The sequence below is a fragment of the Hyaena hyaena genome, unplaced genomic scaffold, assembly GCF_003009895.1.
Source record: "Hyaena hyaena isolate Hyena2069 unplaced genomic scaffold, ASM300989v1 scaffold_428, whole genome shotgun sequence".
NCBI lineage: Eukaryota > Metazoa > Chordata > Mammalia > Carnivora > Hyaenidae > Hyaena > Hyaena hyaena.
Genome location: NW_024081062.1, coordinates 660,289 through 687,134, shown reverse-complemented (window position 1 = coordinate 687,134; position 26,846 = coordinate 660,289). Strand labels below are relative to the sequence as shown.

Below are 26,846 nucleotides of genomic sequence, written 5' to 3'. Positions count from 1 at the left end.
TAACAAATTACTGAGAACAAGAGAAATTTATTCTCTCACAGGTCTGGAGGCCAAGGTCAGGGTGTTGGCAGGGCCGCACTCTCCCTGGAGGCTGGAGAGGAGAACGTGAGGGGACCCCTGGCCAGTGCCAGCTAAGCTGGAGTGTCAAATGGGCAACTGGAAATGCCAACTTTTCTGATATTTTGAGAGAATTTGAAAATCTGGTCGTTTATGTGAAAACCTTATTCTTAAGTTGGAGCAACTAATTTAAGCTTTTAAGAAGCTCAGAGTGAGGTCACCAAGTTGGCAGAGTAGTGGATTCAGCCTCTATCCCCAACAAAGATGAATAATTAGGCAGCTATCCACCAGCAAAAACATCCCCGGGAGAACTCAGGAGTCCACTTAAGAAACTTCGGCAACGCAGTAGAACAAAGACCCTGAGAAAAACGGCATGAGAAGAAAAGGAAGTCAGTTTCATTTTGTCTGCATCATCCCATCCCCCAGGCTAGCACTGCTCAGTGCCAAGAGGGAACTCCCCAGCATGAAAGAGTTTCCCACACCAGGAAAGGGAGAGTGGGGGTGTGCAAACAGCTTCCCCAGCCTCTCTGGGCAATGAGCAAAAGACCCACTCCATGTCACCCCCTCCAGAAACCAGTGAAGCTGAGAGGTATAGAGACAGCTGGGAACAAAGAAGAAGGGCGAGCATTACCAGCATTAGGACTGACCATGGTTCCCAGTGGTCCACTCCACAGGAGACCCCAGCAGCTTTCACCGCTGAAGAAACTGATGGTCAGCACAGCTGCTGTGGACCTCTGCAGATTTTTTAAATTGATTTTTTAAAAGTTTATTTATTTTTGAAAGAGAGAGAGAGAGGAGGGGAAGGACAGAGACAAAGGGAGAAAGAGAATCCCAAGCAGGCTTCTTGCTGTCTATGCAGAGCCCAACGCAGGTGCTCCATCCCATAAACTGTGAGATCATGACCTGATCCTAAATCAAGAGTTAGATGCTTAATCCACTGAACCACCCAGGCTCCCATAGAGCCCTGCAGATTTTACCACTGAATTTTCAACCCACATGCTTTCATGTTCACAGACACTAGCTGCTTGAATCCCTCCTGCTTCCTCCTGCCACCCCCTCAAGCCTGGAATCTGCATCAGCAGTCTGCCCTGGCCTCTGTGGCTGTACGAGTACAGAACACCAGCCTAGACCCTTGTGAGTGACTTTCAATGCTGTGTATACACAGGGCTAGCCCCTTCAGCTGTACACATGCATACTGCTGACCTGACTCCTGTCACCAACCTCTACTGCCATGTGTGTGCCCATGGTGAGACCCTGCCGCTATGGGAGTGTACAGTGACAGCCAGGTCATTGGTAACTGCCAGTGTGCCTGCAGTTGGCTTTGGCTCTTGCTGCTGGTCCTGGCACTTACCACATGTATATATGAAACTAGACCCTGCCACTCCACAGGCACCTGCAGCTGGTCCCCACAGCCAAGTGTGTGCACACCACGAGGTCTGGCCACCACCACTCCTTGCCCTGATTCCTAGCCACTGGACCTGAAGGTGCCACTGAAGACCCCAAGAGTGCTTGTAGCCATTGAAGACCCCCACAGAGCTTACCAGAGACCATGCACTAGTCAATGTTGTGGATCCTAGCAGCCTAAGCCTTTGAGACATCATGTCCTCCTTATCCACCCTGCCTCCCCCCCAAGCCAGAACCACCACACACCCCCTGCATTTGGTGCCCTGCTTTTCCCCACTAGATCTGGGGTCACAGCATGACCTGGTGTGCTCCCACCTGCAGGTGAAGGTCTTTCCTTACTGAAGTCAGCTTATAAAGTCCAGAAATGCACAGAAACCTATGCAAGGCTACAGGGATTATGAGGAATCAGAGAAATGGGACCCCATCAAAGGAACACAGTAAACTTCCAGCAACTGATCTGAAAGAAATGGAGATACATGAATTGTCTGATGAAGAATTCAAAATAATCATTCTAAGGTTGCTCAGAGAACTTTAAGGGAGCACAGATAAACAACTTGACAAAAACTAGGAAAACAATACAAGAACAAAATGAAAAGTTCAACAAAGAGAAAACATAAAAAAGAAACAAACAGAAATATTGGAACTTAAAAATACAGTGATTGGAGTGAAGAATTCAATAGAGAGCATCAACAGCAGACTGGACCACATAGAAGAGACAGTCAGTGAGTTAGAAGGCAACTCATGTGAAATTAACCAGTCAGAGGAGCAAGAGTATGAAAAGGAATGGGAAGGCCATGGGGCTTATGGGTCTCCATTAAGAGACACAATCTATGTATTATTGGAGTCCCAGAAGGAGAAGACAGGGAGAAAAGGGCAGAGAGTTTATTTAAAGATATAATGACTAAGAATTTCCCAAACCTGGGGAGAGATTTGGAATCCAAGTTCATGAAAATCACCCCAAAATTTCTATCTAGAAAGATCTTCTACAAGAAACATTATAGTAAACCTGTCTGTAGTAAAAAACAAAGAGATCCTTTAAAAAGCAGCAAGAGAAAACATTTTTCTCTTACAAGAGAACCCCCATAAAACTCTCAGTGGATTTCTCAGCAGATACTTTGCTGGCCAGAAAAGATTGGGAAGGTATATTCAAGGTGCTGGGGAAAAAGAAACCCCTATCAACAAAGAATACTATATCTCGCCAAGTTGTCCTTCAGAAATGAAGACACAATAAAGACTTTACCAACCAAACAAAACCTGAGGAGAGCTCATCACACTAGACTACTTTACAAGAAATGCTAAGGGGCGCCTGTGTGGCTTAGTCAGTTAAGCTCTTGATTTTGGTTCAGGTCATGATCTCATGGTTGTGAGTGAGATCGAGCCCCACATCTGGACTGTCAGCAAAGAGCCTGCTTGGTATTTCTCTCTCCCCCTCCCCCTCCCTGTGCATGTTCATGTACACATGTACGTGCACGTGCATGCTCTCTTTCTCTCAAATAAATAAACGTTAAAAGAACAGGAATGCTGAAAGGAATTCTTCAAGCTGAAACAAAAGGGTGCTAATTAGTAACATTAGAACATGTGAAAATATATAATACCCCCGTAAAGGTAAGTATATAATCAAATTCAGAATACTTTAATTCTGTAATATGGTGGTTGGTTAACTACCTAAGTCTAATATAAAGGTTAAAGAACACAAGTAATAAAAATGGCAATAGCTACGTAATTTGTCAATGAACACACAATATGAGGAGATGTAAATTGTGACATCAGAGACATAAAATGTGGGAGTGGGGAATAAAAGGTTAGAGTTTTTGTATGCAATTTAAATTAAGCTGTTATCAACTTAAGATAGACTGTTATGTCTGTTAAGATATTATATCTGTAAGATGAGTAAACCTCAGAGTAACTGTAAAACAAAAACCTATAGGAGATGCACACAAGATAAAGAGAAAAGAATCAAAGTGTACCACTGTAGAAAGCTATCAACTTACAAAAAGAGACAGCAAGAGAGGAATAAAGAAACAAAGAAACTACTAAACAAAACAATTAAGATGTCTTTGGTGAGACTTTACTTATCAATAATTATTTTAAATGTAAATAGGTTAAATTCTCCAATCAAAAATCTTAGAGTGGTTGAGTGGATTGAAAAAAAAGACCCAACTGTATGCCACCTACAAGGGACTTACTTCAGCTTTAAGACACACTTAGCCTCAATGTGGAGGGATGATAAAAGACATTTCATGCAAATGGAAAAAAAAAAAGAGCAGGAGTAGCTATACTTATAACCGATAAAATAAACTTAAGTCAAAAAAGTGTAACAGGAGGAAAAGAAAGTCATTATACAATGATAAGGTGGTAAATTCATCAAGAGAATGTAACAAGTGTAAATGTATATATACACTCAACATCAGAGCACCTAAATATAATAAATCAAGTACTAATAGATCTGAAGGGAGAGATAGACAACAATACAATAATAGTAGCCCCACTTTCAACAATGGATTCAGACAGAAAATCAATAAGGAAACACTGGACTTGAACCATACTTTAGATCAAATGGACTTAACAGACATATACAGAACATTCCATGCAACAGCAGGAAAGTACACATTCTTCTTAAGTGCACATAGAACAGTCTCCAGGACAGATCACATGTTAGGGCAAAAAACAAATCTTAGCAAATGTAAGTCATATCAAGTAACTTCTGATTACAGTGGTATGAAACTAGAAATCAACAGCAAGAGGAAAACTGGAAAATTCACAAATATGCGGAAATTAAACAACACATTCTTGAACAATCAGTAGGTCAAAGAAGAAATCAAAAAAGAAATAAGGAAAATATCTTGAAACAAACAAAAACAGAGATTCAGCATACCAGAACTTATGTGATACTGCAAAAGCAGTTCTAAGAAGGAAGTTTATAGTGATAAATACCTACAATAAAAAAGGAAGATCTCAAATAAACAACCTAACTTGGAACCTGGAAAAGAAGAACAAACTAAGCCCAGAGTTAACTGAAGGAAGGAAATAACAAAGATCATTTCAGAAATAAATGAAGTAAAGAATAGAAAAACAATAAACAAAAGATGGACAAAACCAAATAAAATTAAGATGTAACTAAAACTTTAAAACACGTTTGTAACCAATATCACAGAAATATAAAGGATCATAAGAGAATACTATGAACAAGTATACAACAACAGATTGGACAACCTCGAAGAAATGAATGCATTCCTAGAATCATACAACCTACCAAGACTGAATCAGGAAGAAATAGAAAGTCTAAACATACCAGTAATGAGGAGATTGGATCCATAATCAAAAATATTTGCAAACAAAGAAAAGCCCCACAGTAGATGATTTCACAGGTAAATTCTACCAAACCTTTCTAGATAAACTAATCCAAATCTTTTTCAAACTCTCTCAAAAAATTGAAGAGAAAGGAATACTCCGAAACTCATTTTATAATGCCAGAGTCAGATAAGGACACTACAAGAAAAGAAAACTGTAGGTCAATATCCCAGGTGAAAAAGATGCAAAAATTCTCAACACAATACTAGCAAACCAAATTCAACAGCACATTAAAAGGATCATACATATGATCAGATAGGATGCAGGGTTTATCCCTGGGATGCAGGGTTGTTTCAACATATGCAAATCAATAAATGTGATACACTACCTTAACAGAATAAAAAACAAATTTCATATGATCATTTCAATAGGTGCAGAAGAAACATTTGACAAAATTCAACCTCCTTTCATGATAAAACTCTGAACAAATTGGGTATAGAAGCAACGTAGTTCAATATAATAAAGGTTGCATGTGACAAACCCACAGCCATCATCATACGCAATGGTGAAACGTTAAAAGCTTTCCTGCTAAAATTCTGAGCAACAGGAATTCCCACTCTCACCACTCCTATTCAACTTAGTACTGGAACAGTTTTTAAGTTTATTTACTTATTATTTAGTATTTTCTACACTCAATGTGGAATTTGAACTCTTGACCCTAAAATCAAGGGTTGTATGCTCTTCTGAGTCAGCCAGGCACCCCAATACTGGAACTTCTAACCAGAAGAAAAAAAATAAAAGGCATCAAAATAGAAAAGGAAGAAATAAAAATGTCTATGTTTTCTGGTTAGATGATTTTATATACAGAAAATTCTAAAGACTCCATCAAAAAGCTGTTAGAATTAATCAAATTTATTAAAGTTTCAGGATGCAAAAATCAACATACAAAAATCAATTACATTTCTATACAAAAATGGTGAACTATCTGAAAAAGGAAGAAAACAATCTCATTTACAATCACATCTAAAATGCTAAAAGAATTAGGAAAAAATATACCCAAGAAAGTAAAAGATCTACACACACACACACACACACACACACACACACACACACACAAAGATATTGATGAAAGAAACTGAAGAAGACACAAATAAACTGGAAGATATACTATGTTCATGGGTCAGAAGAGTTAATGATGTTAAAATGTACATACTATCATGCCATCTCTAGATTCAAAGGAATCTCTATCAAAATTCCAAATCCCAATAGAAAACCAATCCTAAAATTTGTATGGAACCACCAAAGACCCCAAATAGCCAAAGAATGATAGAAGCATCATTATTTCTGATTTCAAACTGCATTTCAAAGCTATAGTAATCAAAATAGTATGATACTGACACATAGACAAATAGAGCAGAATTGAGAGCCCAAAAATATTCCTACACATATACAGTGAGTTTATATTTGGCCAAAGAGCCAAATAATCTTTCAATAAATAGTATTGGATAGTTACATGCCAAAGAATGAAATGGGACCCCTGGCCTACACCACCCACAAAAATTAACCCAAAATGGATTAAAGACTTCAATGCAAGACCTCAAATCATAAATCTGGAAGAAAATATAGGGAAAAAAACTCCTTGACATTGGTCTCAGCAATGGTGTTTTGGATATGACACCAATACCATAAACAACAAAAGCAAAAATCAATAAATGAGACTACATCAAACTAAAAAGCTTTTGCACAACAAAGGAAACTCTCAACAAAATGAAAAGCCAACCTGTGGAATAAGAGAAAATATTGCAAAGCAGCATGTATCAGATAAGAGGTTAATATCCAAAATACATACAGAAGTTATACAACTCAAAGCAGAAAAACAGTCTAATTAAAAAATGGACAAAGGGCCTGCATGAGACAGTTTTTTCAAAGAAGACTTATAGATGGTCAATAAATACATGAAAGGTGCTCAACATCTTGCAGGGAAATGCAAATCAAAGCCAACCATCTCGCCTCACATCTCTTAGACTGGTTATCAAAAATATGAAATAACAAGTGTCGGCAAGGATGTGGAGACAGGGAACCCTTGTGCACTGTTGGTAGGTATGTGAACTGGTACTTTCACTATGTCACTATGGAGATTCCTCAAACAATTAAAAATAGAACTACTGTATGATCTAGCAGTCCCACTTGTGTGTGTGTATATGTAAGGAAATGAAAACAGAATATTGAAGCGTTATCTGCACTCCCATATTCATTGTGTCATTATTCACAATAGGCAAGAAAGGAACCTACATGTCTATGTGTAGATGGCAGGTTAATAAATACAGTTTGTATATACAATGGAATATTATTCAGCCTTTATAAAGAAGGAGATCCTGCTGTTTGTGACAGCATAGATGAAACTGGGAGGATACTATGGTAAGTGAAATAAGCCAGACACAGAAAGACAAATGTAATCTAAAATATTCAAACTTGGGGCACCAGGGTGCCTCAGTCAGTTTGGTGTCTGACTCTTGATTTCACCTCAGGTCATGATTCCATGGTTTGTGAGATTGAGCCCTGCATCAGGTTTTACGCTGACAGCGTGGAGCCTGCTTGGGATTCTCTCCTCTGTCTCTTCCTCTCCCCCACTCATGTTTGCTCTCAAAATAAATAAATTAAAAAAAATAAAATATAGGGGCGCCTGGGTGGCTCAGTTGGTTAAATGTCCGACTTCGGCTCAGGTCATGATCTCACAGTTCGTGGGTTCGAGCCCCACGTCGGGCTCTGTGCTGATAGCTAGCCCAGAGCCTGGAGCCTACTTCAGATTCTGTGTCTCCCTCTCTCTCTGACCCTCCCCTGCTCATGCTGTCTCTCTCTCTCGGAAATAAATAAAACATTAAAAATTAAAAAATATATATAATACTCAAACTTATAGCAGTGGAGAACAGAATGGTGGTTGCCAGAGACTGAGGGGAGGGGAAAGTGGGAGGTGATGGTACAAAATGTCAGTTATACAAGATAACTTTTGGAGATCTATTATATAGCACAGTGCCTAGAGCTAACAATATTCTATCACATACTTAAAATTTGCTATGAGGGTCAAATATCATATGAAGTGTTCTTACCACGAGAAAATGATAATAATAAAGGGGGTGGGAAGATACTTTGAAAGGTGAGGATATGTTTGTGCCCTTGATGGTGGTGGTTTCATGAGTGTATACTTCTTCCCAGACTCATCGAGTTATATATATTAACTGTACACATCTTTTTACATACCAATCATATCTCAGTAAAATGGTTTAAAAAAAAAAAAAAACAACCCAGAACCCTGAGTGGGTCATAAATGTGTGACTGAAAGGAAATATATCTGCAGGTTGACACAGTGGGGGCCCCCAGTGTAAGACCATCGGTTTGTGAATAATAGATTGAAAATCAAAAGCATGAGAGTTGGGCACGGCACTGATGGCTGGATGGTCAAAGGGAGGGGAGGGCCCTGTGCCTGCAGTTGGGGGATCTGAACCAGGTGCTGAAGGAAGAAGGGCAGTTTAGCAGAAGGCCAAGGTGAGGAGGCGCAGCCTCAAGTGCTATATTGGGAGGATGGGGCTGTCCCAGCCCCTGGTGTGAGGTGTGCAAGCTAGGGGCTGGGAGGGAAGCGGGAGGCTGAGAGCCTTGGATGCCACAGTATGAAGCAGACTTGATCCCGACAGGAACGGGGGTCCAAGGTTCCAGCACGGGGTGCGGGGGTGGGGGCTACAGCCGGTCTTGGGGGAAACAGCAGTCCCGTTGCTGTGGAGTCTGGGCCTGTGGCTAATGTGGGTGTAGGTAGGGGTAGACAGTGGGGGCATGGCGACTGCGGCCAGCCACAGGGCTGCACGCTCCGTCTGTGGCGTCCGCCGCCGGGCAGCGTGCTCTGTGGTCAGCCTGTGTTTCACAGGGGAGACTGGAACTCCAGTTTTGAAACCTGAAATACCATTTTGAGTGTTGGGGTCAGAACTTTTGAAAATATGGTTTCGATCCAACTCATGTCTGCGGCAGGTGTAGTCCCCAGTTTTGGCCCTTGTCTTGGAATTTGGGCTTCGGGGGGGCGGGGGTTGGGACAACTCAGACTCTCCCAGACTCACCACCCTCCAGGGCTCTGGCCTCAGTGACTAGAAGTGGAAGCTCTGGGCAGATGGGACTTCTGGGGTCACCTGTGTGTGCCCTCCCCTCCCCTGCCCCAGCCTGGGGTTCAAGCCTGGCACCTAGCCGGGGTGCTTGGCAAGCTCCCTCTGGTCCTACTGGTCTGGTAGGAGGTTCTTCCCTCTGGGACTCTCCTTGCACTCCCCCTCCTTGGTCTGCCTGCTGTGCTCTGGGAATTTGAAGCATTTCATTTTTGTTCCACAGGCCGGCCTGATCCGTATGGAGGAGGAGGAGTTCTTCATCGAGCCCCTGGAGAAGGGGCTGGCAGCCAAGGAGGCTGAGCAGGGCCGTATGCATGTGGTGTATCGCCGGCCACCCACCCCCAGACCCCCTCCTCTGGGGGGGCCACAGGCCCTGGACACAGGTAAGCCTGCCTGGTGAGCCCTGGTCATGTACCCTGGGGGACCCAGGCCCCCCTTCTGCAGGCCTGATCCCAGGCTGAGCCTGAGCCTTGCTCTCACTGACCATGTGGCACAGTGGGGATGCTGGGGTGCTGGGACGGGGGCTTCTGTTGTGGCTGCATATGGGCCACCACCAGCAAGTGTCAGGGGGCAGGGGAAGCACAGACTAGGCCTGCACCTGGGTCTGGGTCTGGTGCCCATATCTGAGCCTGTTTCTCTAAAGAAGGTATCTACTGGCCCCAGGCGGACTCTCTCTCCCTCTGTGTGGTCCACTTTCCCTGCAATGATGACTGACTGACTGCCCCTTCCAGGCTGCTCCCAGAGAAAGGCCCTGGGTTCTTTTTAGGCCTCGTTTGGACCCTGCTTCCTCTGGGAGACAGCCAGATGCTGGGGGGCGGGGAGGGGAGGGCACAACAAAGACCCCAGAGGTGCTCCCAGCAGCCTCCACAGCCTGTACATGGACTCTGATTTTTTTTTTTTCTTTTTCAACTTAGAACCAAGGTGCCCTCTGGGCCCAGGAGCATGGATGGAGCTTCTGGGTGGGTATGGTGACAGCTGCTGGCTGTAGCCCCTCAGACACTTCTAGGAGGCTCAAACCTCTTAGAAGGCCCACCTCTGGCCCAAACCTCCCTACCATTCTCAGGATCTTGGGTGCCAGGCTGCAGTGAGGCCAGGTTGGGGTCTGACCATGGTCGTAGCAGGCCTCACGGTCCTCAGGGCCCCAGGGACCAGATGAGGCTGCCTTGCCTGTGCCTGCTTGTTAAGGGCTAGGCTCAGCCCCCAGCCTCCGGTCCTGGACCCCTGGCTGCAGATGGCCAGGGCAGGCGGGCCTTGGGTCTGGCTCATCTGCATGTTTACAGAGAACCCGAAGGCCCTGCTGGGCCAGCCCAGCCATGCTGTGATCTGCCGGGACGCTCCTGTCACTCCAAGCCACCCTGGCTCATTTATTTCAGGTCTCTCTGACTGCCCAGCTTGACAGATAAATTGGGTACAGGCCGGCAGGGCACCGTTCTAATTCCAAGGAGTGGCGACAGATACCTTTGCAAAGGAATTGTTCCTTCAGGAAGCCCAGTGCTCTCTGGAGCCGATCAATACTTTGGGTGGCCCCTTTTTCCCAGGTGATGAATTGCTGTCTGCCAGGCCTTCCTTAGCTTCAGCCTTCCAGCCTCTTTCCTACCTCTGGGCTTCTCCACAGGGGGAGGAGTGGAGAATGACCCCAGAGGGTGAGTGTAGGAGTGAAAATGAGGCAGGCAAAGCACCCCAGACCAGGGATTAGGGACCATGCTGGCTGGCTGCCCTTGGGCAAATGCGGGCCTCTCCCTGTCCAGTGGGATCAGAGAGGCCTATGTCTCAGGGAGCTGTGGGTTCAGGCTTGGTGCTTCTGGGCTCTGCTCAGGCGAGGTGATGTGGGGCCTGCAAAGAGGGGTTGCCCGGTGCCCTGGGCTCTCTCGGACCTAGATTCCACGTGGTGCCTGTCTCCTGAATGTGGCAGTCATCTCCCGTGGCCCTGCTTCCCTTTGCTTTGTTTTCCATGCTTCTGTTGGTCTTTTGGTACCTTCTGTTAAATCTGTCCTTCCTTCCCCTCACCTATTGTTGGAACTCAGGATACAGGAAAGGAATTTCAAACTCCAAATAAACTCAGAAACCAGTGGCCTTAGAAGATGCTGAGGAAGGCTGGCCTCAGGGGTTGGAGGCTGAGATTGTGCTGAAAGGTGGTGGGTGTGGTGAAGGTATTCCAGGCTGGGCCTCAGGCCTCAGTCCTCAGGCCTCAGTCCTCAGTCCTCAGTCCTGGGCTGTGGATGTGTAGGCTTCAGGCTGTGAGGCTGTGGGTGGTTGGTCCAGGCCACGGGCCCAGAGTCTGGGGCCAAGTCCCCTCTCAGTGATGTCCGTGCCCAGTGTCAGCATGACCCTGTGTGGGTGACTGGGTCCACAGAGAGTACATTTCTCACCGGATGTGCCTGATTGTTCCCACTCACTCAGGACTGAGGCCCACTCACCGGCTGGAGGAGGTCCAGATGCATGTTATGCTGGGGCTGGACTGAGGGCCTGCGGTGAACTTAGACTGTCCAGCTTTCTATTAGCCTGGGCCTTGTCCAAGCCCATCGTGTGTGTGTGCGTGTGTGTGTGTGTGTGTGTGCGCGCGCGTGCGTGCATGTATGCGCATGTGCATAGGCCAGGGGACCCTTTCTTCTACTGAGTTCTGATGGGGAGTCTGATATATCAGTGTGGCTGTGTCTGAATCAAGCAGGAGGCACTGATTTGAGGCTCCCTCCCCAACCTCTCCCCCGGCCCTGGCCCAGCCAAGCAACTTCTGGAATCAGGTTTGAAGCTTCCATGATGGGCCGTGGATGTGATAGGTCCTCTGGGGAAGGGAAGATACCTGTTCTGGCTCTTCCAGTTGGGGGGTGGGGGTGGGGGCTGCATCTGGCTGGGTATGGGGTGGGGGTAGGGGTGCCTGTTGGGGGTGTGTGTCCCACACAGCTCTTCCCGGGTGCTGAGACACACTGTCCTGTTTTCCTCGAGCACCCAACAGCCTTCCTGGGGTGCCCCCAGGGGTTTACCCAGCCTCAGAGAAGTGTTAACCATGAACAGTCTCCACCACCTGAGGTCAGTTGCTGGGCTGCAGGCTGCCCAGGGAAGACGGATAGAAAGTGAAGGTGTTCATGTGTCTTCCCAGACTCAGGCCAGGGTCTGGCATGTGCTTAGAGCAGCTTCACATGTAATAGTGTAGTCCTTGGGCCCTGGAAGAAGGTATTAGGGTGAACAAAGTCTTGAGGGAGAGGAGGGGGTACATTTTCTTTCCTTGTGGCCCTACATGCATTGCAGGAATGTTTCTGCTCAGCCCTGCTGGACCCAGGAGCCCAGTAGGGGCAGGAGGGCAGAGCTGAGGTCACGGGGCCGGGGTGGCCTTTTGGGGACAGGTGGCGGAGGCATTTCCAGGCCTCCTCTGTGCCAGGCCTCGCTCTGGTGCACCTGGTCTCATTCTCTGTCTCTGCCCTGAGCCGGCCCTGTGCCCGGGACAGTATATTGCTGGGGGGGACTATAGAAATCAGCCTCCTTGGTTTTTGTGTGCATGCACGGGTGTGTGCACGTGTGTTCACGCTTGCGCACATACATGGACAGGGTCCCACTCTGAGTTCCGGGCCTGCGCCCGAGCCCTGCCCTGGCTGCCATCTGTCAACCCTGTCTGGGGCTGTGGACGGGGAGCCAGGGCCAGCGGGTGTGGGAAGAGGAGCCCTGGTCGGGGCCGGAAGCGCTGCCTAGCCCTCGAGCCGGCAACCCTGGCACGTCCCTCCCTCCTACTCTCTGGCTACCGTGACACAGTGCCGCCAACTGGGTCGCTTCAAACAGCTGCAGTGCGTCATCTCCTTCCAGTTCTGGAAGGCGGAAGTCCGCCAAGAGTATCATCACTGGGCAGAAGTCAAGTGTCGGCAGGGCCATGCTCCTCCTGGAGGCTGCGGGGCGATCTGTTCCTGGCCTCTTCCAGCTTCTGGTGGCTGCTGGGGTCCCTCGGCGTGTGGCCACATCCAGCCTCTGCCTCTTGGTCACATTGCCTCTTCCTCTTCTGTGTGTGTTCAGTCTCCCTCTGCCTCCCTCTGATAGAGTGCCGTGTGATTGCGTGAGGGCCCATCCACAGGATCCAAAAGGATCTCCCCCATCTCAAGGTTTGTCATCTAATCATATCTGTAAAGTCCCTTTTTTGCTACATAAGGTAACCTTCACAGGTCCCAGGAATCCCTGGGCCACCAGTCAGCTCACAGAGGAAGTGAAGCAGCCCTCCCATGCAGGGCTGTCTATGCAGGGAATGGGGTGCCCGTCCTTGGAGGAGCAGGCACCCCTCGCTCCTTCCCGGGGGACAGTGCTCAGACACATCTCAAGCAGGGCTGTTTCCCTCGGCCTCAGCCAGACTGTGGGGCCTGGAGAGGCTGGGCCATTCTGTGGCCAGGCTGGCCCCAAGACCACATGCATGAAGCTGGCCTTGCTGCTGACAAGAAGGGCCTGGCTGTCTGCGGAAGGCTGAAGATCTCCATAGGATGGGAGATGGGCCATGAGTTGGGCATGTGGTCTCTCCGTTGGGCACTTGGTGCCATTAGCAGAGAGCCCTGCCACCCCAAGACACAAGGCCAGCGTGACCCAGCGAACAATGTCAGTGAGGACGGTGGCAGAGGGTAAGAAAAATGGTGACACCCATCCTCGGCCTGATTTTCATTTCCCTCCTTTTGATATAAATGATCGACACAGGGGCGCCTGGGTGGCTCAGTCAGCTAAGCATCTGACTTCGGCTCAGGTCATGATCTCCCGGTTCATGGCTTTGAGCCCTGCGTCAGGCTCTGTGCTGACAGCTCAGAGCTGGAGCCTGCTTCAGATTCTGTGTCTCCCTCTCTCTCTGCCCCTCCCCTGCTCGCTCTTTGTCTCTCTCTCAAAAATACACATGAAATAAACAAACGATTGACACAGAGAATGTGTCTCTACTAAAAGGCAAATGGTAGCGTGAATATGGTGGCACGTGGCATCCAGCCACGGCCTTATCGTGGGCATGGGGCAACCGAGGCCTAGTCCGCAGGGGCAGCCGCTGCTCAGCTACCCTGAGCGTGACCTTGTGGGAGTGTGGGCCTGGGGCAGTGATCTGCTTGGTGTCAGGAAAATCCAAACATCAAAACTTTCATGTGAACTGTCATGATTTAAAAATGTTGCTTCAAATTTCTAAAAAGCACCATATGAGCCAAATAAATCATGGCCCCCATTGCCCACATGTGCGTATGAGATGCAGAGATGGAAGCATCCTCTGTGGTTCTCTGGGAGGTGCTCTTCTAGGCCCCCTGCAGGCCCGGGGCGTGGCCTAAGGATGGACTGGGGGCCCTGTGCACCTGCTAGCTGGGTTGTCTCCCTCCTACAGAGCTGCCTGTGGGCCACTGTGTTCTCCTGCCTGCTTTGCTCTAAGTCTTGGCTGAAGGAAGAGAAGTCAGACAGCTCAGGGACCGTGACCTTGGCTGCTGCCTCCTCGGAAGCAGCCCATGCCAAGCCTCTGCCCGCTGCTGTCAGGCTGCGGCATCCTCCCTGGCGGGTAGAGGAGGCATTCCGCCCTCGGGAATGCTCTGCCCTCCTGCTGCCAAGGAAAGCCGGCACGAGAGAGCAGACAGGGCGCTGGCACTGTGTGCTGCTCTGCGTGGCTCCTCCACGTGACCAACCTGCAGTCTCCACCCGGTGGCCCACGGTGGTTCCTCTGCTGACCCGCTGCACACCTCCGTCCATCCCATGATAGTGCCCTGAGCCGGGTAAGAGTTTCCCAGGCTTCTGAGGAGAGGGAAGGGGTTGCCTCAGGAGTGAAGCTGGAGGTAGGCGTGCAGGGCCAGGAGCCGGGGGGCAGAGCTGATGCTATGAGCTGTTGGGGGCTACAGCCTGGAATGTTCCAGAGCGTGGATGGCGTCCTACAGGCAGTGAGCAGCCTCGGTAGGAAAGGGGCCTGAGATAGTTCTATGTCACAACCAGCCCTCTGTGGTCCAGGTTGGAGGCAGGGAGTCCGGAGTGGGGTCCGATGGGGAGAGTGGAGTCCCATCAGGACGGGCCACGGATGGGAGGTGGGCAAGGCTCTACTCAGTAGCAGGTAGAAGATCAGGCCAACCTCGGTGACGCAGTGAGTGTGAAGCACAAGCGTGAGACTGAGGCCCGGATGGGGTGTGGAGAGGACTGCTCACTTGCTGGAGGCCAGATCAGGGAGGCTTTCCTCTCCGCAGTCTGTTTCCAGAGACATTACCACAAGCTTGGTGGCTTCAAATGATACAGGTTTATTGTCTCCCAGTTGTGGAGACCGTAAATCCAAAATCGACCTTAAGAGGCTGAAATCAAGGTGTCAGCAAGGTTGGTTCCCTCTGGCACATCAGTGAGGCAAACCCCCTCCTAGCCTCTCCCAGCTTCTAGTGGCCGCCGGCATCCCTTGGCTGGTGGCCGCATCACTCCGGCCTCTGCTCTCTCGGTCACTGATGCCTCTTCTGTTGTCAAGTCTCCCTGTGTGTCGCCTCTTATGGAGACACTTGTGATTACATTTGACCCACTGGGGTGTTCCTACCCATTTCAGAAGCCTTGCTGTGATTAATTTAAGGATAAGTTGAATCCCTTTAGCCATATAAGACAGCATTTACAGGGTCTGCAGATTAGGCTGTGGACATCCTGGGGGCCGTGATCCAGCCTCCACGGTGTCTAAGTGTTAAAGCCTGAGGTTCCATCAGAGCGGGGAGAGAGGCCCTCAGCTGGCTTTGCACCCTCAGCCCCAGGCCTGGCTGGTGTCTGGTGGCTTCTCTCTGAGTCCCCAACCCAGGCATCCCTGAGCCCCTCGCTGGAGCCCCGAGGCCGGGCCTGACCCTCTTGGGTGGAGACCTGGGGGCTCTCACAACAGACTTGGCCTCATGCCCCACCCAGCCAGCTCAGACTTGCAGCTGAAAGCCTAGGGGCCTCGGCCCTTGATTTCCAGGGACCCTCATCTTCCCCTCCTCATCCCCCGCCCTTCTCCTTCCCCTCCTCCACCCAGGCTGCGCTGCAGCTCAGGGACCAGAGGGAACCCAAGGCAGCTGGTGCGGCTCCCGGAGGCATATTTCAGAGCTGAGCACACCCTTGGCAGAGGCCTCAGGGCGCCCGCTGCTCTGCGGCCAGCCCCCCTGGACGGCTGTAGGAGATGCCAGCGCAGTGACGTGGCCTCACGCCCGAGGGGTGGGCGGGGGTAGGTGCTGGGACAGCCGGGGTTACATACTCTCCAAGGCCTGGGGAGAGTTGTCTGGGGTCAGACTTGGGAGACCACCCCAGAGCTGTCAGAGAGCAGGGGCTGTGCTTTGTGCCCGGGCTCTACACAGGGGTCCCTGGCCGGTGCTGGGTTACACAGCGGAGACTTCCTAGGTGTGGCCCCCGAGTGTTACTGGCACTCCGCCAGGCTGCCGCAGACAGCCCACGTGCTCAGCTGCTTTCCTCAGACAGAAACTGAGCTGTCTCTGTGTCTCAGGCCTGCCCTCCTCCCTCCCTCTCCCCTCCTGAGTTTCTGTGGGATCTTGTTCAAGGTTGGAGCCGGCCAAGTGAGCGTGGCCCAGGAAACACCTGATCTTTGCCAGAGCAGGAACAGATGATGAAGGTGATGTGGGGATGGTGGCCTGGCCCTGGCCTGAGGGTGGCCCCAACTCAGGTGCGAGGGACGGTTCTCAGAGACAGGCCAGTGGTTCTCAGATGAGCCAGGCAGTTTTGGTGTCGAGATCGAGTGTACCTGCCTCATCTGTAAAATGGGCGCGACAGCACAGGGTGTATGGGACTTAAACAGCCTTGGCACTGCACCTGCTCCATCCTTGCTGTTACCCGTCATTCCGATTCAGGCTGTTTTCGCAGGCTCTGCGGGTCCTTTGCCCTCGCCGCCCTTTCTCCGTGGCTTTCTCTTCCACAGACACAATCAACTGCTGCTCCTTCTTTCCTTCCCTGATATTTGTGTTGCGAATGTCCCCCAAAGAGGTAACCGTGCCTGGTTTCCAGATGACATGCGGCTGGGGAGTTGAAGCCGTGTCTGCTCTGGGCACGTCTGGAGTTTAATTAGCAAAAGCAGTGCGTCTGGTTGTCGCTCTGGCCGCGGGCTCCACATGGCCTGCTCTTTGCAGGTTCCTCAGCACAGCAGACTGGGATGCGCCTGGAAGAGACGTGATGTCTCCAGGGGCAACTTAACACGTCTGTGCTTTAGACGTGCCGGCCGGCCTGCCTGGGGTGGGAGCAGCTGGGTCTGAGCCTCCCTGGGGACACTGGCGAGCCTCTCTGCACACCTCAGGTGCCCCCAGGGGGCGACTGTGAAGAAGACATGGGCTTCTGTGTGCCATGTCCACACACGAGAGGCAGAGGGCAGGGGCCCAGGACACGAACCTCTTGGAGATGCGGAGGGCCCCGATGCCAAGTGAGAGGTGCTGGGTCCCAGCATCTGAGGGATCGGGGTGCAGAGACAGCCCCAGAGGTCCCCGAATGAGACAGGAGGCTCTTCCCCAGAAGAAGAAACTGGGTTTGGGCCCAGGGTCTGAACTCTGTGGATTTGTACCAGCTGGAGGCCCCTGATCCCAGGCCCCGTTTCCTCTCAGAAATCTCCACAGGGCGGCAGACACTTCAGCCAGCTCCATGCCTGAAGTGTTTTCTAGAAAAATTTCCAATTTTCCTTGACCCATTTCTCTTTGAAATTAATACCAAGCAGCGCTGTGCACCTGGCCCTGAAGGAACTCTGAGCTGCGAAAAGGTCACACAATTAGGTGGAAATGCTGGTGTCTGGCTCTCTCCCCCTCTCACGCTCAGGCTCCCCTCTCCCTCCGTCTCCCCACATGCACACACACTCACACACGTGTGGACTTGGGGTCAGCTTCTGGGGCTGGATCTGTGGTGTCTCTTCCAGAGCTTCTGACTTGGCCCCATCTGTGTGGCCTCAGTCCTAGGTGTGGGCTTCGTCCCCTGATGTGCAGCTGGAGCACCTCTGAGGGGATGTTGGGGTGAGGTGAAGTGAGGTGCACACCTGGGACGAGATCAGGGCTCTGGTGAGAGGTTTCACAGGATTTGGGGCCTGGGCCGGGAGGGGGATGTGGCCTTGAAGCGGGGCCTGCACAAGGAGGTGGATGGCACTGCCCCGGCTGGGGATGGACCAAGCACCTGATGATGCTCTCCGGACACAGGGGGAGTGATAGGAATGACAGTTGTACTCCTGAGATGGGATACTGAGGCTTAGAGGGGCACCTCTGTTCTCTCATTCACTCATTCATTCATTCATTCATTCACTCAAGACGTTCTTACTGTGCACCCACCTTGTGTCTGGGCCTGGATTGGGTGCTGGGGATACATCAGGGGATGAGCCCAAGGAAGTCCCTACTCTTTCAGGGCTCACCAGCCTGCAGGGGACACACAGGGAGCAGAGGGGTAAATCAGCGAACAGAGAAGGGTAGTGTGAGAGAGGGTGGGTAAGAGAGGGGGCTACTCCAGGTGGGAGGCAAGGCAAACCTGGCTGGCGGGAGGGCCTGCCCCAGGGAGATTGCTCCAGACAGAGGGCATAGCATGTGCAGAGGTGCTGGGTGCCGGACCAGCTAGGGGGGAGGGCTGGGTCTGTGCAGTTGGGGTGCAAGGTGGGCCTTGTTCTCCCAGCAGCAGGAAGCCTTTGGAGGCTCTCAGTGGAGAGAGTGGGGGCAGGGAGGCCTGTGAGGCGTCCTGGGTGGTCTGCCTGGCCAGTGACAGATGGTGGGCAGATGGGTTCAGGGTGTGCCTTGAGGTAGAGCTCTCACAGGACGTGGGTGTGAGGGGAGGAGTCAAGGGCGGCTCCTGGCTCTTCAAAGGCCTGGGGACCCCGGAGGGTGGTAGATGGTGCAGGTCAGGTGGCCCGGCCAAGTGCAGAAGCCAGAATTGGGGCCCTTTCTTCTGACCTCTGAGCCGTACCCCTTCCATCGCTCCTGGCTGCCCTGGTTCAGAGCAAGGGGGTTTCCCGAAACAGATGGCGGTGGCCACAGGCCAGGCCCATTTGGCTCCCAGACTCTGGGGTTCGGGGTAGGGACCCCAGACACATCCCCACAGGTGAGCAGGTTCTGGGTTGCCCTTGTAGCTTTTGTTGCTCCTGGAGGCAGAGCCCCTGCTCTGTGGGACAGGGTTGCCGAGCACCGTGTGCGGTCCAGGGTCCCCGCGGATGTCCACGTGTCGTTGCCTCTCTGACAGGCCACGTATTTCTTTCCCACTTCGGGGAGGGGCCCTGGACCTGCTAGGGTCAATGGGGGCTTATGGGAGTGCACGGGGCCGGCCATCCACCCAGCTGCTGTGTGAGGCGGTGGTAACGCTCCCGCCCTTAGTGCAACCTCTCTTGGTATTTGGGTTTGGGGAACCCCTGGCAGGGGGACCCAGATTCCTCTCCTGTTGCTGACCCTGCTGGCCACAGACCAAGCCAGCCCGACGCTCCGGAGCCCTGGCTCTGAGCAGCTGTCAGGAAGTCCTTGCGGAGTGACTGCAGTCATCATGGAGTCCAAGTGCACGTGGGGCAGGCCCGACTGGCTTCCCGCCGCAGCTCCCCTGTCTCCAAACCCTCACCAGCACCGGGGCTCTGCTGCCCCATGTTTTGCTGATCTGGCAGGGGAAGCAATGCTGCTCTTTGCTTTCATTTGTTCTCCTCGGATGGCCAGCGAGGATGAATGATCTCTCCGGGTGTGATTACTTCGTGTGTCTCCGCTTCCTGTTTAAGTCCTTTGCGCATTCATCTCCTGGGGTCTTACATGTCGGGATAAGCCCTTTATCTGCTTATCGACTTTCTGCCACGTTTGATACAAGCCTTTCCCCCCAGGCTCTGGTTCCCCTTTCCTTTCCGGTTTTATTTGTTTTCATTGCATAAAAGCCAGTCTTTCCAGAGCTCAGTCTGTGAGTGATTCTTCTCCTGTCCCTGTCCTGTGTTGGTGGCTCAGGGACATGTGTTTATCGGAGGCCTGTGGGTTGACAGGCTCACTCGTGCAGGCATTCACTAGGGCACTGCAGGCACATCATCTCATGGACTCGTGCAATGACCATGGGCTTGGTTGTGCCCGTTTTACAGATGAGGGAGCTGAGACACGGATGGTCACACAGCTGATAAGTTGTGAGAGCCACAGTTGAAGACAGGCTGTCAGCCCCAACGTGTGGCAGGGAGGAGCAGACTAGGACCCAGGGCTGCCTGGCTTCCTGTGCAGCATCTCCTCTCCACCCCAAGAGCCTCCCACCTGAAGACTGTCTGTCTTTGGGACCTGTGGGGTCTTCCAAGCATGCAGAACCGAGGCCCAGAGAGGGCGTGAAGTACCTTAGGTCACCTAGCACATTAGCTGTGGGGAGAATCTTCTGTTTGCTGCCAAACTCCTGGCATCGAGTAGAGTGTCTGGCACACAGTTGGCACCTGAATATCCATGAAAAGAAAATGAATGTGGCTGCCCTTGAGGCCTGGCCACACGGGCCTCATTCTTGGGGAAGCAGGTGGTCCTGGAAGGTATTTGAGGGCTTGCTGCTGAAGCCCACTTTTATTACTGCAACTTATACTCCCTGACTGAGGATTCTTGGGTTTTTGCCAGTGGAATGTGGTCAAGGGTGCCCTGGGATTTCAAGTGGCCCCGGGCCTTTGCTGCTGCACTGGGGAGACTAGCTGGGGACAGCAGTGCTCTTTGGCCAGGGTTAGCAGTGCCCCCAGAGTGCTCTGACTAGCTTTCACTGTGCCATTGTCTTTGAATATGAAGTACTCAGTGGAAACCATATCCTTTGTTGGCTTCCTCATTCAATCCATTCACCAGATCTTTACAGATGGCCCACCCAGGGCCCTGCACTGGGCCAGGCTCTGGGACTCTGGAAGCCAGCCACGTAGCCTCCACACATCCCCACCCCCTACCCTCATACAGCTTGTGGTGACCCGGGAGGTCCCCAAAGGCCTGCACAGTTAGAAATGATGGGAAATGCCATAAACTGACCACAGTGACTGGGGGGTGGAGCCACGTATGAAGTATGGGTTATAGTTCACTGGGAGAGGATAGGGATGGAGGCGGCAGGGGTGAGTGCCCTGAGGGGAGTGCACTTGGCCTTGTGGGAGTGCAGCCGGAGGGGCCTAAGGGCCAATGGGGGTGGGTCCCGTGGCTCAGTCTCAGAGGGAGTGGTGGTGCCCTGGTGTAAGTGGAGAAACAGTGTGGTCTGGTTCCGTGGGGGAGGGTGAGAGAGGAACAGGCAGGGAGCCCTGAGGAGGCCACTGCTGTGGCCCAGGGGAGAGACTGGGGTCTGGCCCCCAGTGGCCAGGGATAGGAGAGGATGCAACATGGAGCCATAGAGCTGCAAGAACGTTGGGGTTTTTCACAGTGGCCAGAGGGGAGAGCTGCCCACCAGGAAGTACTACATTCCCGCCCCCCCCCCCCCCCCCCCCCCCCCCCCCCCCCCCCCCCCGCCAAGGTCAGGGAGGAGCCTGACTGGTAGGCAGGCCCCTCCCATACTCCCTGCCCCGACCTTGGCCTGCAGACCCAGCAAGGCGGCACTTGCCAGAAGACCCTCTTTGCTGGGACCCAGGCCTGGGAGGTATCTGTGTGTCTGGGCCTTTTTTTTTTTTTTTTAAGCTTCTTTTTTTTTTTTTTTTAATTTATTATTTCTAGGAGAGAGAGAGACAGCGTGAGCAGGGGAGGGTCAGAGAGAGAGGGAGTCACAGACTGAAACAGGCTCCAGGCTCCGAGCTGGCAGTCAGCACAGAGCCCGACGCGGGGCTCGAACCCACGAACGTGAGATCATGACCTAAGCGAAAGTCGGACGCTTAACCAACTAAGCCACCCAGGCGCCCCTTTTTTTTAAGCTTCTAGCCAGAGCTCTCTGGACCCAATGTTTGGGGTGGTTTAAAACACCATCTGCAAATTCCTCACTGGAAATTTCTTTGGTGATTTCACGGTCTCCGGGGAAGGCCGCAGGGCTAGTGTTGACCCTCTATCCTCAGTGCTTTGACGGTTCACAGGATGGGGCCGGCACTGGCCAGGTGTGGGAGGACACGTGCACTTGGCGGGTGACGGAGTCAGGGCACAAAGAGCTAGGGCACTGGGCCAGTGTGGGTGGGCCAAGGACCAAGGGCCATTCTGAGATCCCCAGACCACAGGCATGAGTCCTCAATGGGACTCAGAAGTTCAAGTTGAGCCAAGTTCAGTTAAGGTTGTTTGGGTTGGGGGGCTCAGAGGGACTCAGGTTATAGACAAAGGGAGTGATGGCCTGCTAGGCCCCTCCCCCCCACTCAGAGCCACAGGCTGGAGCGTGTGCATCGGGTGTGGGAATCTGTGGCCAGTGCCGAGGGTCAGGAGGGGCCGACCCCTAGAGGGGTCAGAGCCCCATAGGACGGAAGCTCGTGTCCCTGTGACCTTGCCTAGAGCCTCAGGTGTCCTCAACGAGGGGCGCAGCTCTGCAGGGTAGGGCTGGATGGGCAGCATAGGTGGGGGAGGGCTGACGTGAGGGCACAGACCAACTTGGGGTCAGAGGCAGGAGGCCTTCTGATTTCTCAGGAGAAGCCGGGAATTGTGATTTTCTGTAAAACCTCTTCTTTTTCAAATGTTGGCAGTTGATTCAAAAATTTCAGAAGCTGCATAGGGGTCAAGCAGGTCCCCGAAGGCAGTGGGTGCAAGAGAGTCACGGGGTGGCTTCCGTGCCCAGAGCCCGAGCCCACAGCATTCCCGCGGCGACCAGGACCGAGCTCTCAGTGCAGCCAGTGCTGCCTCAGAGTTGAAATGCACTTCAGAGGAATTTTTATTTTCATTTTGGGAACGTCACAAGGGACCGTTCCAGAGGCTCTGTCTCTGTGAGGAGAGATCTGCGGTCACTGTGTTTTTCTTGGAGGCCTTTGGGGGAGCCCATCTGCAGAGCATTAGTGGGAGGGGGTGTGGTACCGGGAGGCTCCATCTAGGCCTCCAGACGGAACCTGGGCGGGGTGGCTGTTTGGTTAGGATCAGCCCCCAAGCCCCTGAAAACGGCCCCCTTCCCCACCAAGCCCCAGGGCAGCCTCAACCCACTGATCAGGCTGGACGGGGCTGGGTGGACAGACCTCATGGTCGTCACATCTGGCACTGCATCCCAGGGGCTTGGGGTTCTGCTTCCCTGGCATGCATGTCCATTGCCAAGGCCTCTGCAGCTTGGGGGCAAATGGTCAATTGTAGGTGCAAGAGGCTTGTGGTCAGCTGACTGCGTTGCGTTCCTTTGTTTTAGGTGATATCCCAGGGGCTGCGTATATCCTTGACTTTCTTCACCAGGAGGACAAAACGGGACCTTAGATGAGGAGGGGCTCGGGGTCTTCATTCCCAGAAGAGGCCAGTGCTATAGGACCCTCAGTTTAGGTCCTTGGTGGTGAAGGTCTGACCTCTTTCTTGGTGCCTCAGTGCTTCTTAGTGCCTCTTGCCTGGCACGTGTGGGCGCTCCCCAAGGGCTGTGGCTGCCCAGGGAGTTGAGGGAGCCAGGGCACTCAGCACGGTCCTGGCTTGCTGGCCTCTACTCTGGCCCAGCCTCAGTTTCCTTTTTTGTAAAACTGGCGGTATTGGACTAAAGCCAGGTCTCATCCAGAGGCTCCCGGGAGCAGTATCCCCCCTCCCCCACCCCATTGCATTTCACTCACACGTTGTCTTCCAAAACTGTGAGTATATGCTTGAAAGTCAAGAGGTTTCACATTAAAATCTCAACTTTCATTTTCTCAGAAAGATCCGAAGGCTTGGAAACCCTGGGCCTGTTCCTGGAGACAGTATTCAGTGGGAGGCGTCATGCCTCTTCTGGGTGGGGCACACAGTCCCCTCTTCCCCACCGGCTCCCAGCTGGCCCAGCTGCTCATTCTGGCCCTGCCTGCCCTGGCTGGCAATAGAGTGAGGCTCTGGGGCAAAGATGACTTCTGGTGGGTAGTTAGACATACCCAAACTCTTCCTGTTTCTCTCTCTCTCTTTCTCTGTCTCTCTTTCTCTCTCTCACGCACACACACATATACACAGACATGCATGTGTGCACACAACACACATACATGCACATGTGCGCACATGTGCACAGAGCAGACATATCTATGTCTTCGTGGAATGAAACGTGGAGTATCCTGGACAATGTCCTGCTGCCCCGGGCTTTGGGCTCATAGAGCTCCACGGATCACCCTGACACTGTGGCCCTTCTCAGTGGGTTCCAGGACCCTTGCCCTTGGGTACCCATGGTCTAAGAGAAGGGTCACAAGGCCAGACATCCTGCGACCTGTGGGCTTGCTGTGCTCTGGGCCGAGGTGGCCTCTGGGCCTTCTGCCCAGGTGACAGGCACCTATACTCCCACCTGCAGAGGGTCACCTGCTGCCTCTTGAAAGGCAGTGGGGTGGGCTCCAGTTTTACCGTCTTAGAGGATGGTTCTGCCTCGGGGCTTTGCTGACCTCCTTCTGAGCCAGGCCCTGACTGGATCTCAGAAGAGGGAACAGAAGTGGGGGAATCCTGAAGCTGAGCGGTGGAAGGGTCTGACTTCACCAGTGGAGGGACACAGGGAAGATGGGGGATAGACTGATCTAAATCCAGTCTGCTTTCAGTGCAGAGGGCACACATCAGCCACCTCAGCCCTGTCCCCTCTCGCCAGCCTCATAACCACACCCCAGACTCCCCCCGGAGGAACAGGTGGCTATGGTCTTGGTCAGACACCCTCAGGCCCCAAATCCAGGCCCCAATTCTGAGCCATTGAGCAGACCCCTGCTCTCTCCTCAGTTCTTGTGGTGGCCTGCCTGGTCTCCCTGAGTTAAGTTACTGTGGATTCTAAATTCAGGGAGGGGGGTCTGCGGGCTGGCAGAGACTGGGTGTACACCAGCTCAATTCAAGTTTGAGTCTCCCTCTCTCCCTGATGGGCTCTTCTCTTGCCCTACTTCCGTGCTGGTTCCTGAAGGAAGGCGTCCTGGACTGTTATCTTTAGCTCCCCCTCACCCTCTAGAGCTGATCTGAGGGCAAGCCTGACTAATTCTACCCTAGAAGAGGTACTGCTACCACCCCCATCCCTGACTTAGTTGCCTGACTCAGTTACTGTAGATGCAAGGATTCACTTTCCAATGTCAGAATCCATTCATTCACTCATCCATCCATTCATTTATTCATCATTCATCCATTCACTCATCCATTCGTTCATTGATCTACCCATCTATCCATTTGTCCGTTGTTCATACACGCATCCATCCATTTCACTGATCCATTTATTCATTTATCTCCCCATCCATCCATCTCTCTATCCCTCCCTCCCTCCCTCCCTCCCTCCGTCCCTCCATCTGTCCATCCATCCAACAAGTGTTGTGAGTGCCCTGTTGCCAGTCCCATGCTGGGAGCTGAGCATGTAGTTTGGACTCTGCCCCTGAGGAGCCCCTGTTGTGGGGAGAGGCGGACGGAATGAACCATGACAAGTGCCGCTAATAGGCTGGACAAGCCTGGGATGTGGGCAGCTGATGTTGCCCTGGTCGGGTGAGCTCCAGGGTGCTCGTCAGAGTAGGACTGCTCTGGCCTGGCCTCAAGGCCCGGTAGCGGCTCTGGGACTCCAGGGAGGAAGGCAGGTACCTGGAAAAATCCCGGCTCCTCCTCCGCCTCTCTGTGCTTGTTTTCCTCAACAGAAAAGCAGAGATGAGGGGCTCCCACCTAGTAGGGTTCTGGGGTAGGATTAGAGCCCATCAAACCTGTGAAGAGCCCCACATGGGCCTGGCATGTGCTAAATGAGGACATGTTGTCCTGAGCGGATGGGGCGGTCCCATCCTGGGTCTCCCCATGACCTCTCCCATCCCAGCACCTTGTCTGCTGTCCCTCCCAGGGGCCACTGCCTCCAGGCATTGCAGCTGTCTTACCCTCTCCTCACCGCTGCTGGGCCCACGTGATGTGGAAAAGCAAGGCTTCCTAGAGAATTCTCGAGGCTTGTGCACCGGTCTGCCTCCGCTCCTTCCCAGGGGCTGCTGCTCACACCACATTTCTTTAGCAGAGGTTTGCCGGGCTGCTGTCCTGTGCCCATCGCAGTGAAAGACCGGCCAGTCTGCCCTCCCACCTCGCCAGGTCAGGCATGGGAAGCAGACACAGCATGGGGCAATGGGTCTTGAAGCAGAGGGGGCAGTGAGGTCTTGGGGGTGGTTGATTCTGCCTGCTGCACCAGGACAGGCATCCTGGAGGAGGTGGTCCTGAAAGACAAGGCTGCAGAGCCTCTCATTAGAGCCTGGTCCGTGCGCCCAGAGCCTTCCAAGCTGCGCGGAAGAGGAGAACCGCCAGCCACAGGCTTTGTGGGACGCCATGTAGTGGCACCAAACAAATTGAACAAATTGAGATACTATTTAAGAGGATTTGTACACGTGTGTGGATTGTCAGCTTTCCCTGAGAAATCAAGACCCTCGACAGTATGCAGCCTGCACTGCTGTCCCTCATGGCCCCAGCGGGTGGAGGGACATTGTCTTCTCTCTCAGCCTCCACCATCTCCTTGTCTCCTCAGCCTGAATATTGGGTCTTGGGATCCTTCCTCATTGTGCCCTGTGGTCTTTCTTTAAACTAAAATATATTTCTCTCCGTTCTTGGCATTATCACAAGTTGATAGAGGACAGCCAGGCAGAGTCTGTCAGGGGGAGAATATGCACAGCCTGGTGGCTTAGAGAGTGTTCTTAATTTGAAGCCCCCCACTGGCTTCACTCATTTCTGTCATTTCTGGGTTCCTATAAGTGTGAGTTACTGTCCCTGGACTTTTGTTATTTTTTTGATGGATAAATCATATAACATAAGATTCACCGTTTTAACCTTTTTTAAAAAAAATGTTTATTTTTGAGGGGCACCTGGGTGCCTCAGTTGGGTAAGCATCTGTTAAGCATCTGACTTCGGCTCAGGTCATGAACCCATGGTTTGTGGGTTTGAGCCCCGCGTCAGGCTCTGTGCTGACAGCTCGGAGCCCAGAGCCTATGTGAAATGCTGCATACCTCTCTCTCTCTCTCTCTCTCTCTCTTCCTCTCTGCCCCTCTCTTGCTTTTGTTCTCTCTCTCTCTCAAAAATAAATAAACATTAAGAAAATAGAAATGTTTGTATTTTA

At 52.0% G+C, this 26,846-nt stretch overlaps 1 protein-coding gene across 1 annotated transcript in view; it reads left to right on the top strand.

The window, feature by feature from the left end:
• ADAMTS2 (ADAM metallopeptidase with thrombospondin type 1 motif 2) overlaps nucleotides 1-26,846 on the top strand; it is a 235,876-nt gene that overhangs the window by 67,704 nt on the left and 141,326 nt on the right. Inside the window, exon 3 of the mRNA XM_039252863.1 lies at nucleotides 9,118-9,277. Coding sequence (XP_039108794.1) covers nucleotides 9,118-9,277 — 160 coding nt within the window. The remainder of the gene's footprint in view (nucleotides 1-9,117; nucleotides 9,278-26,846) is intronic.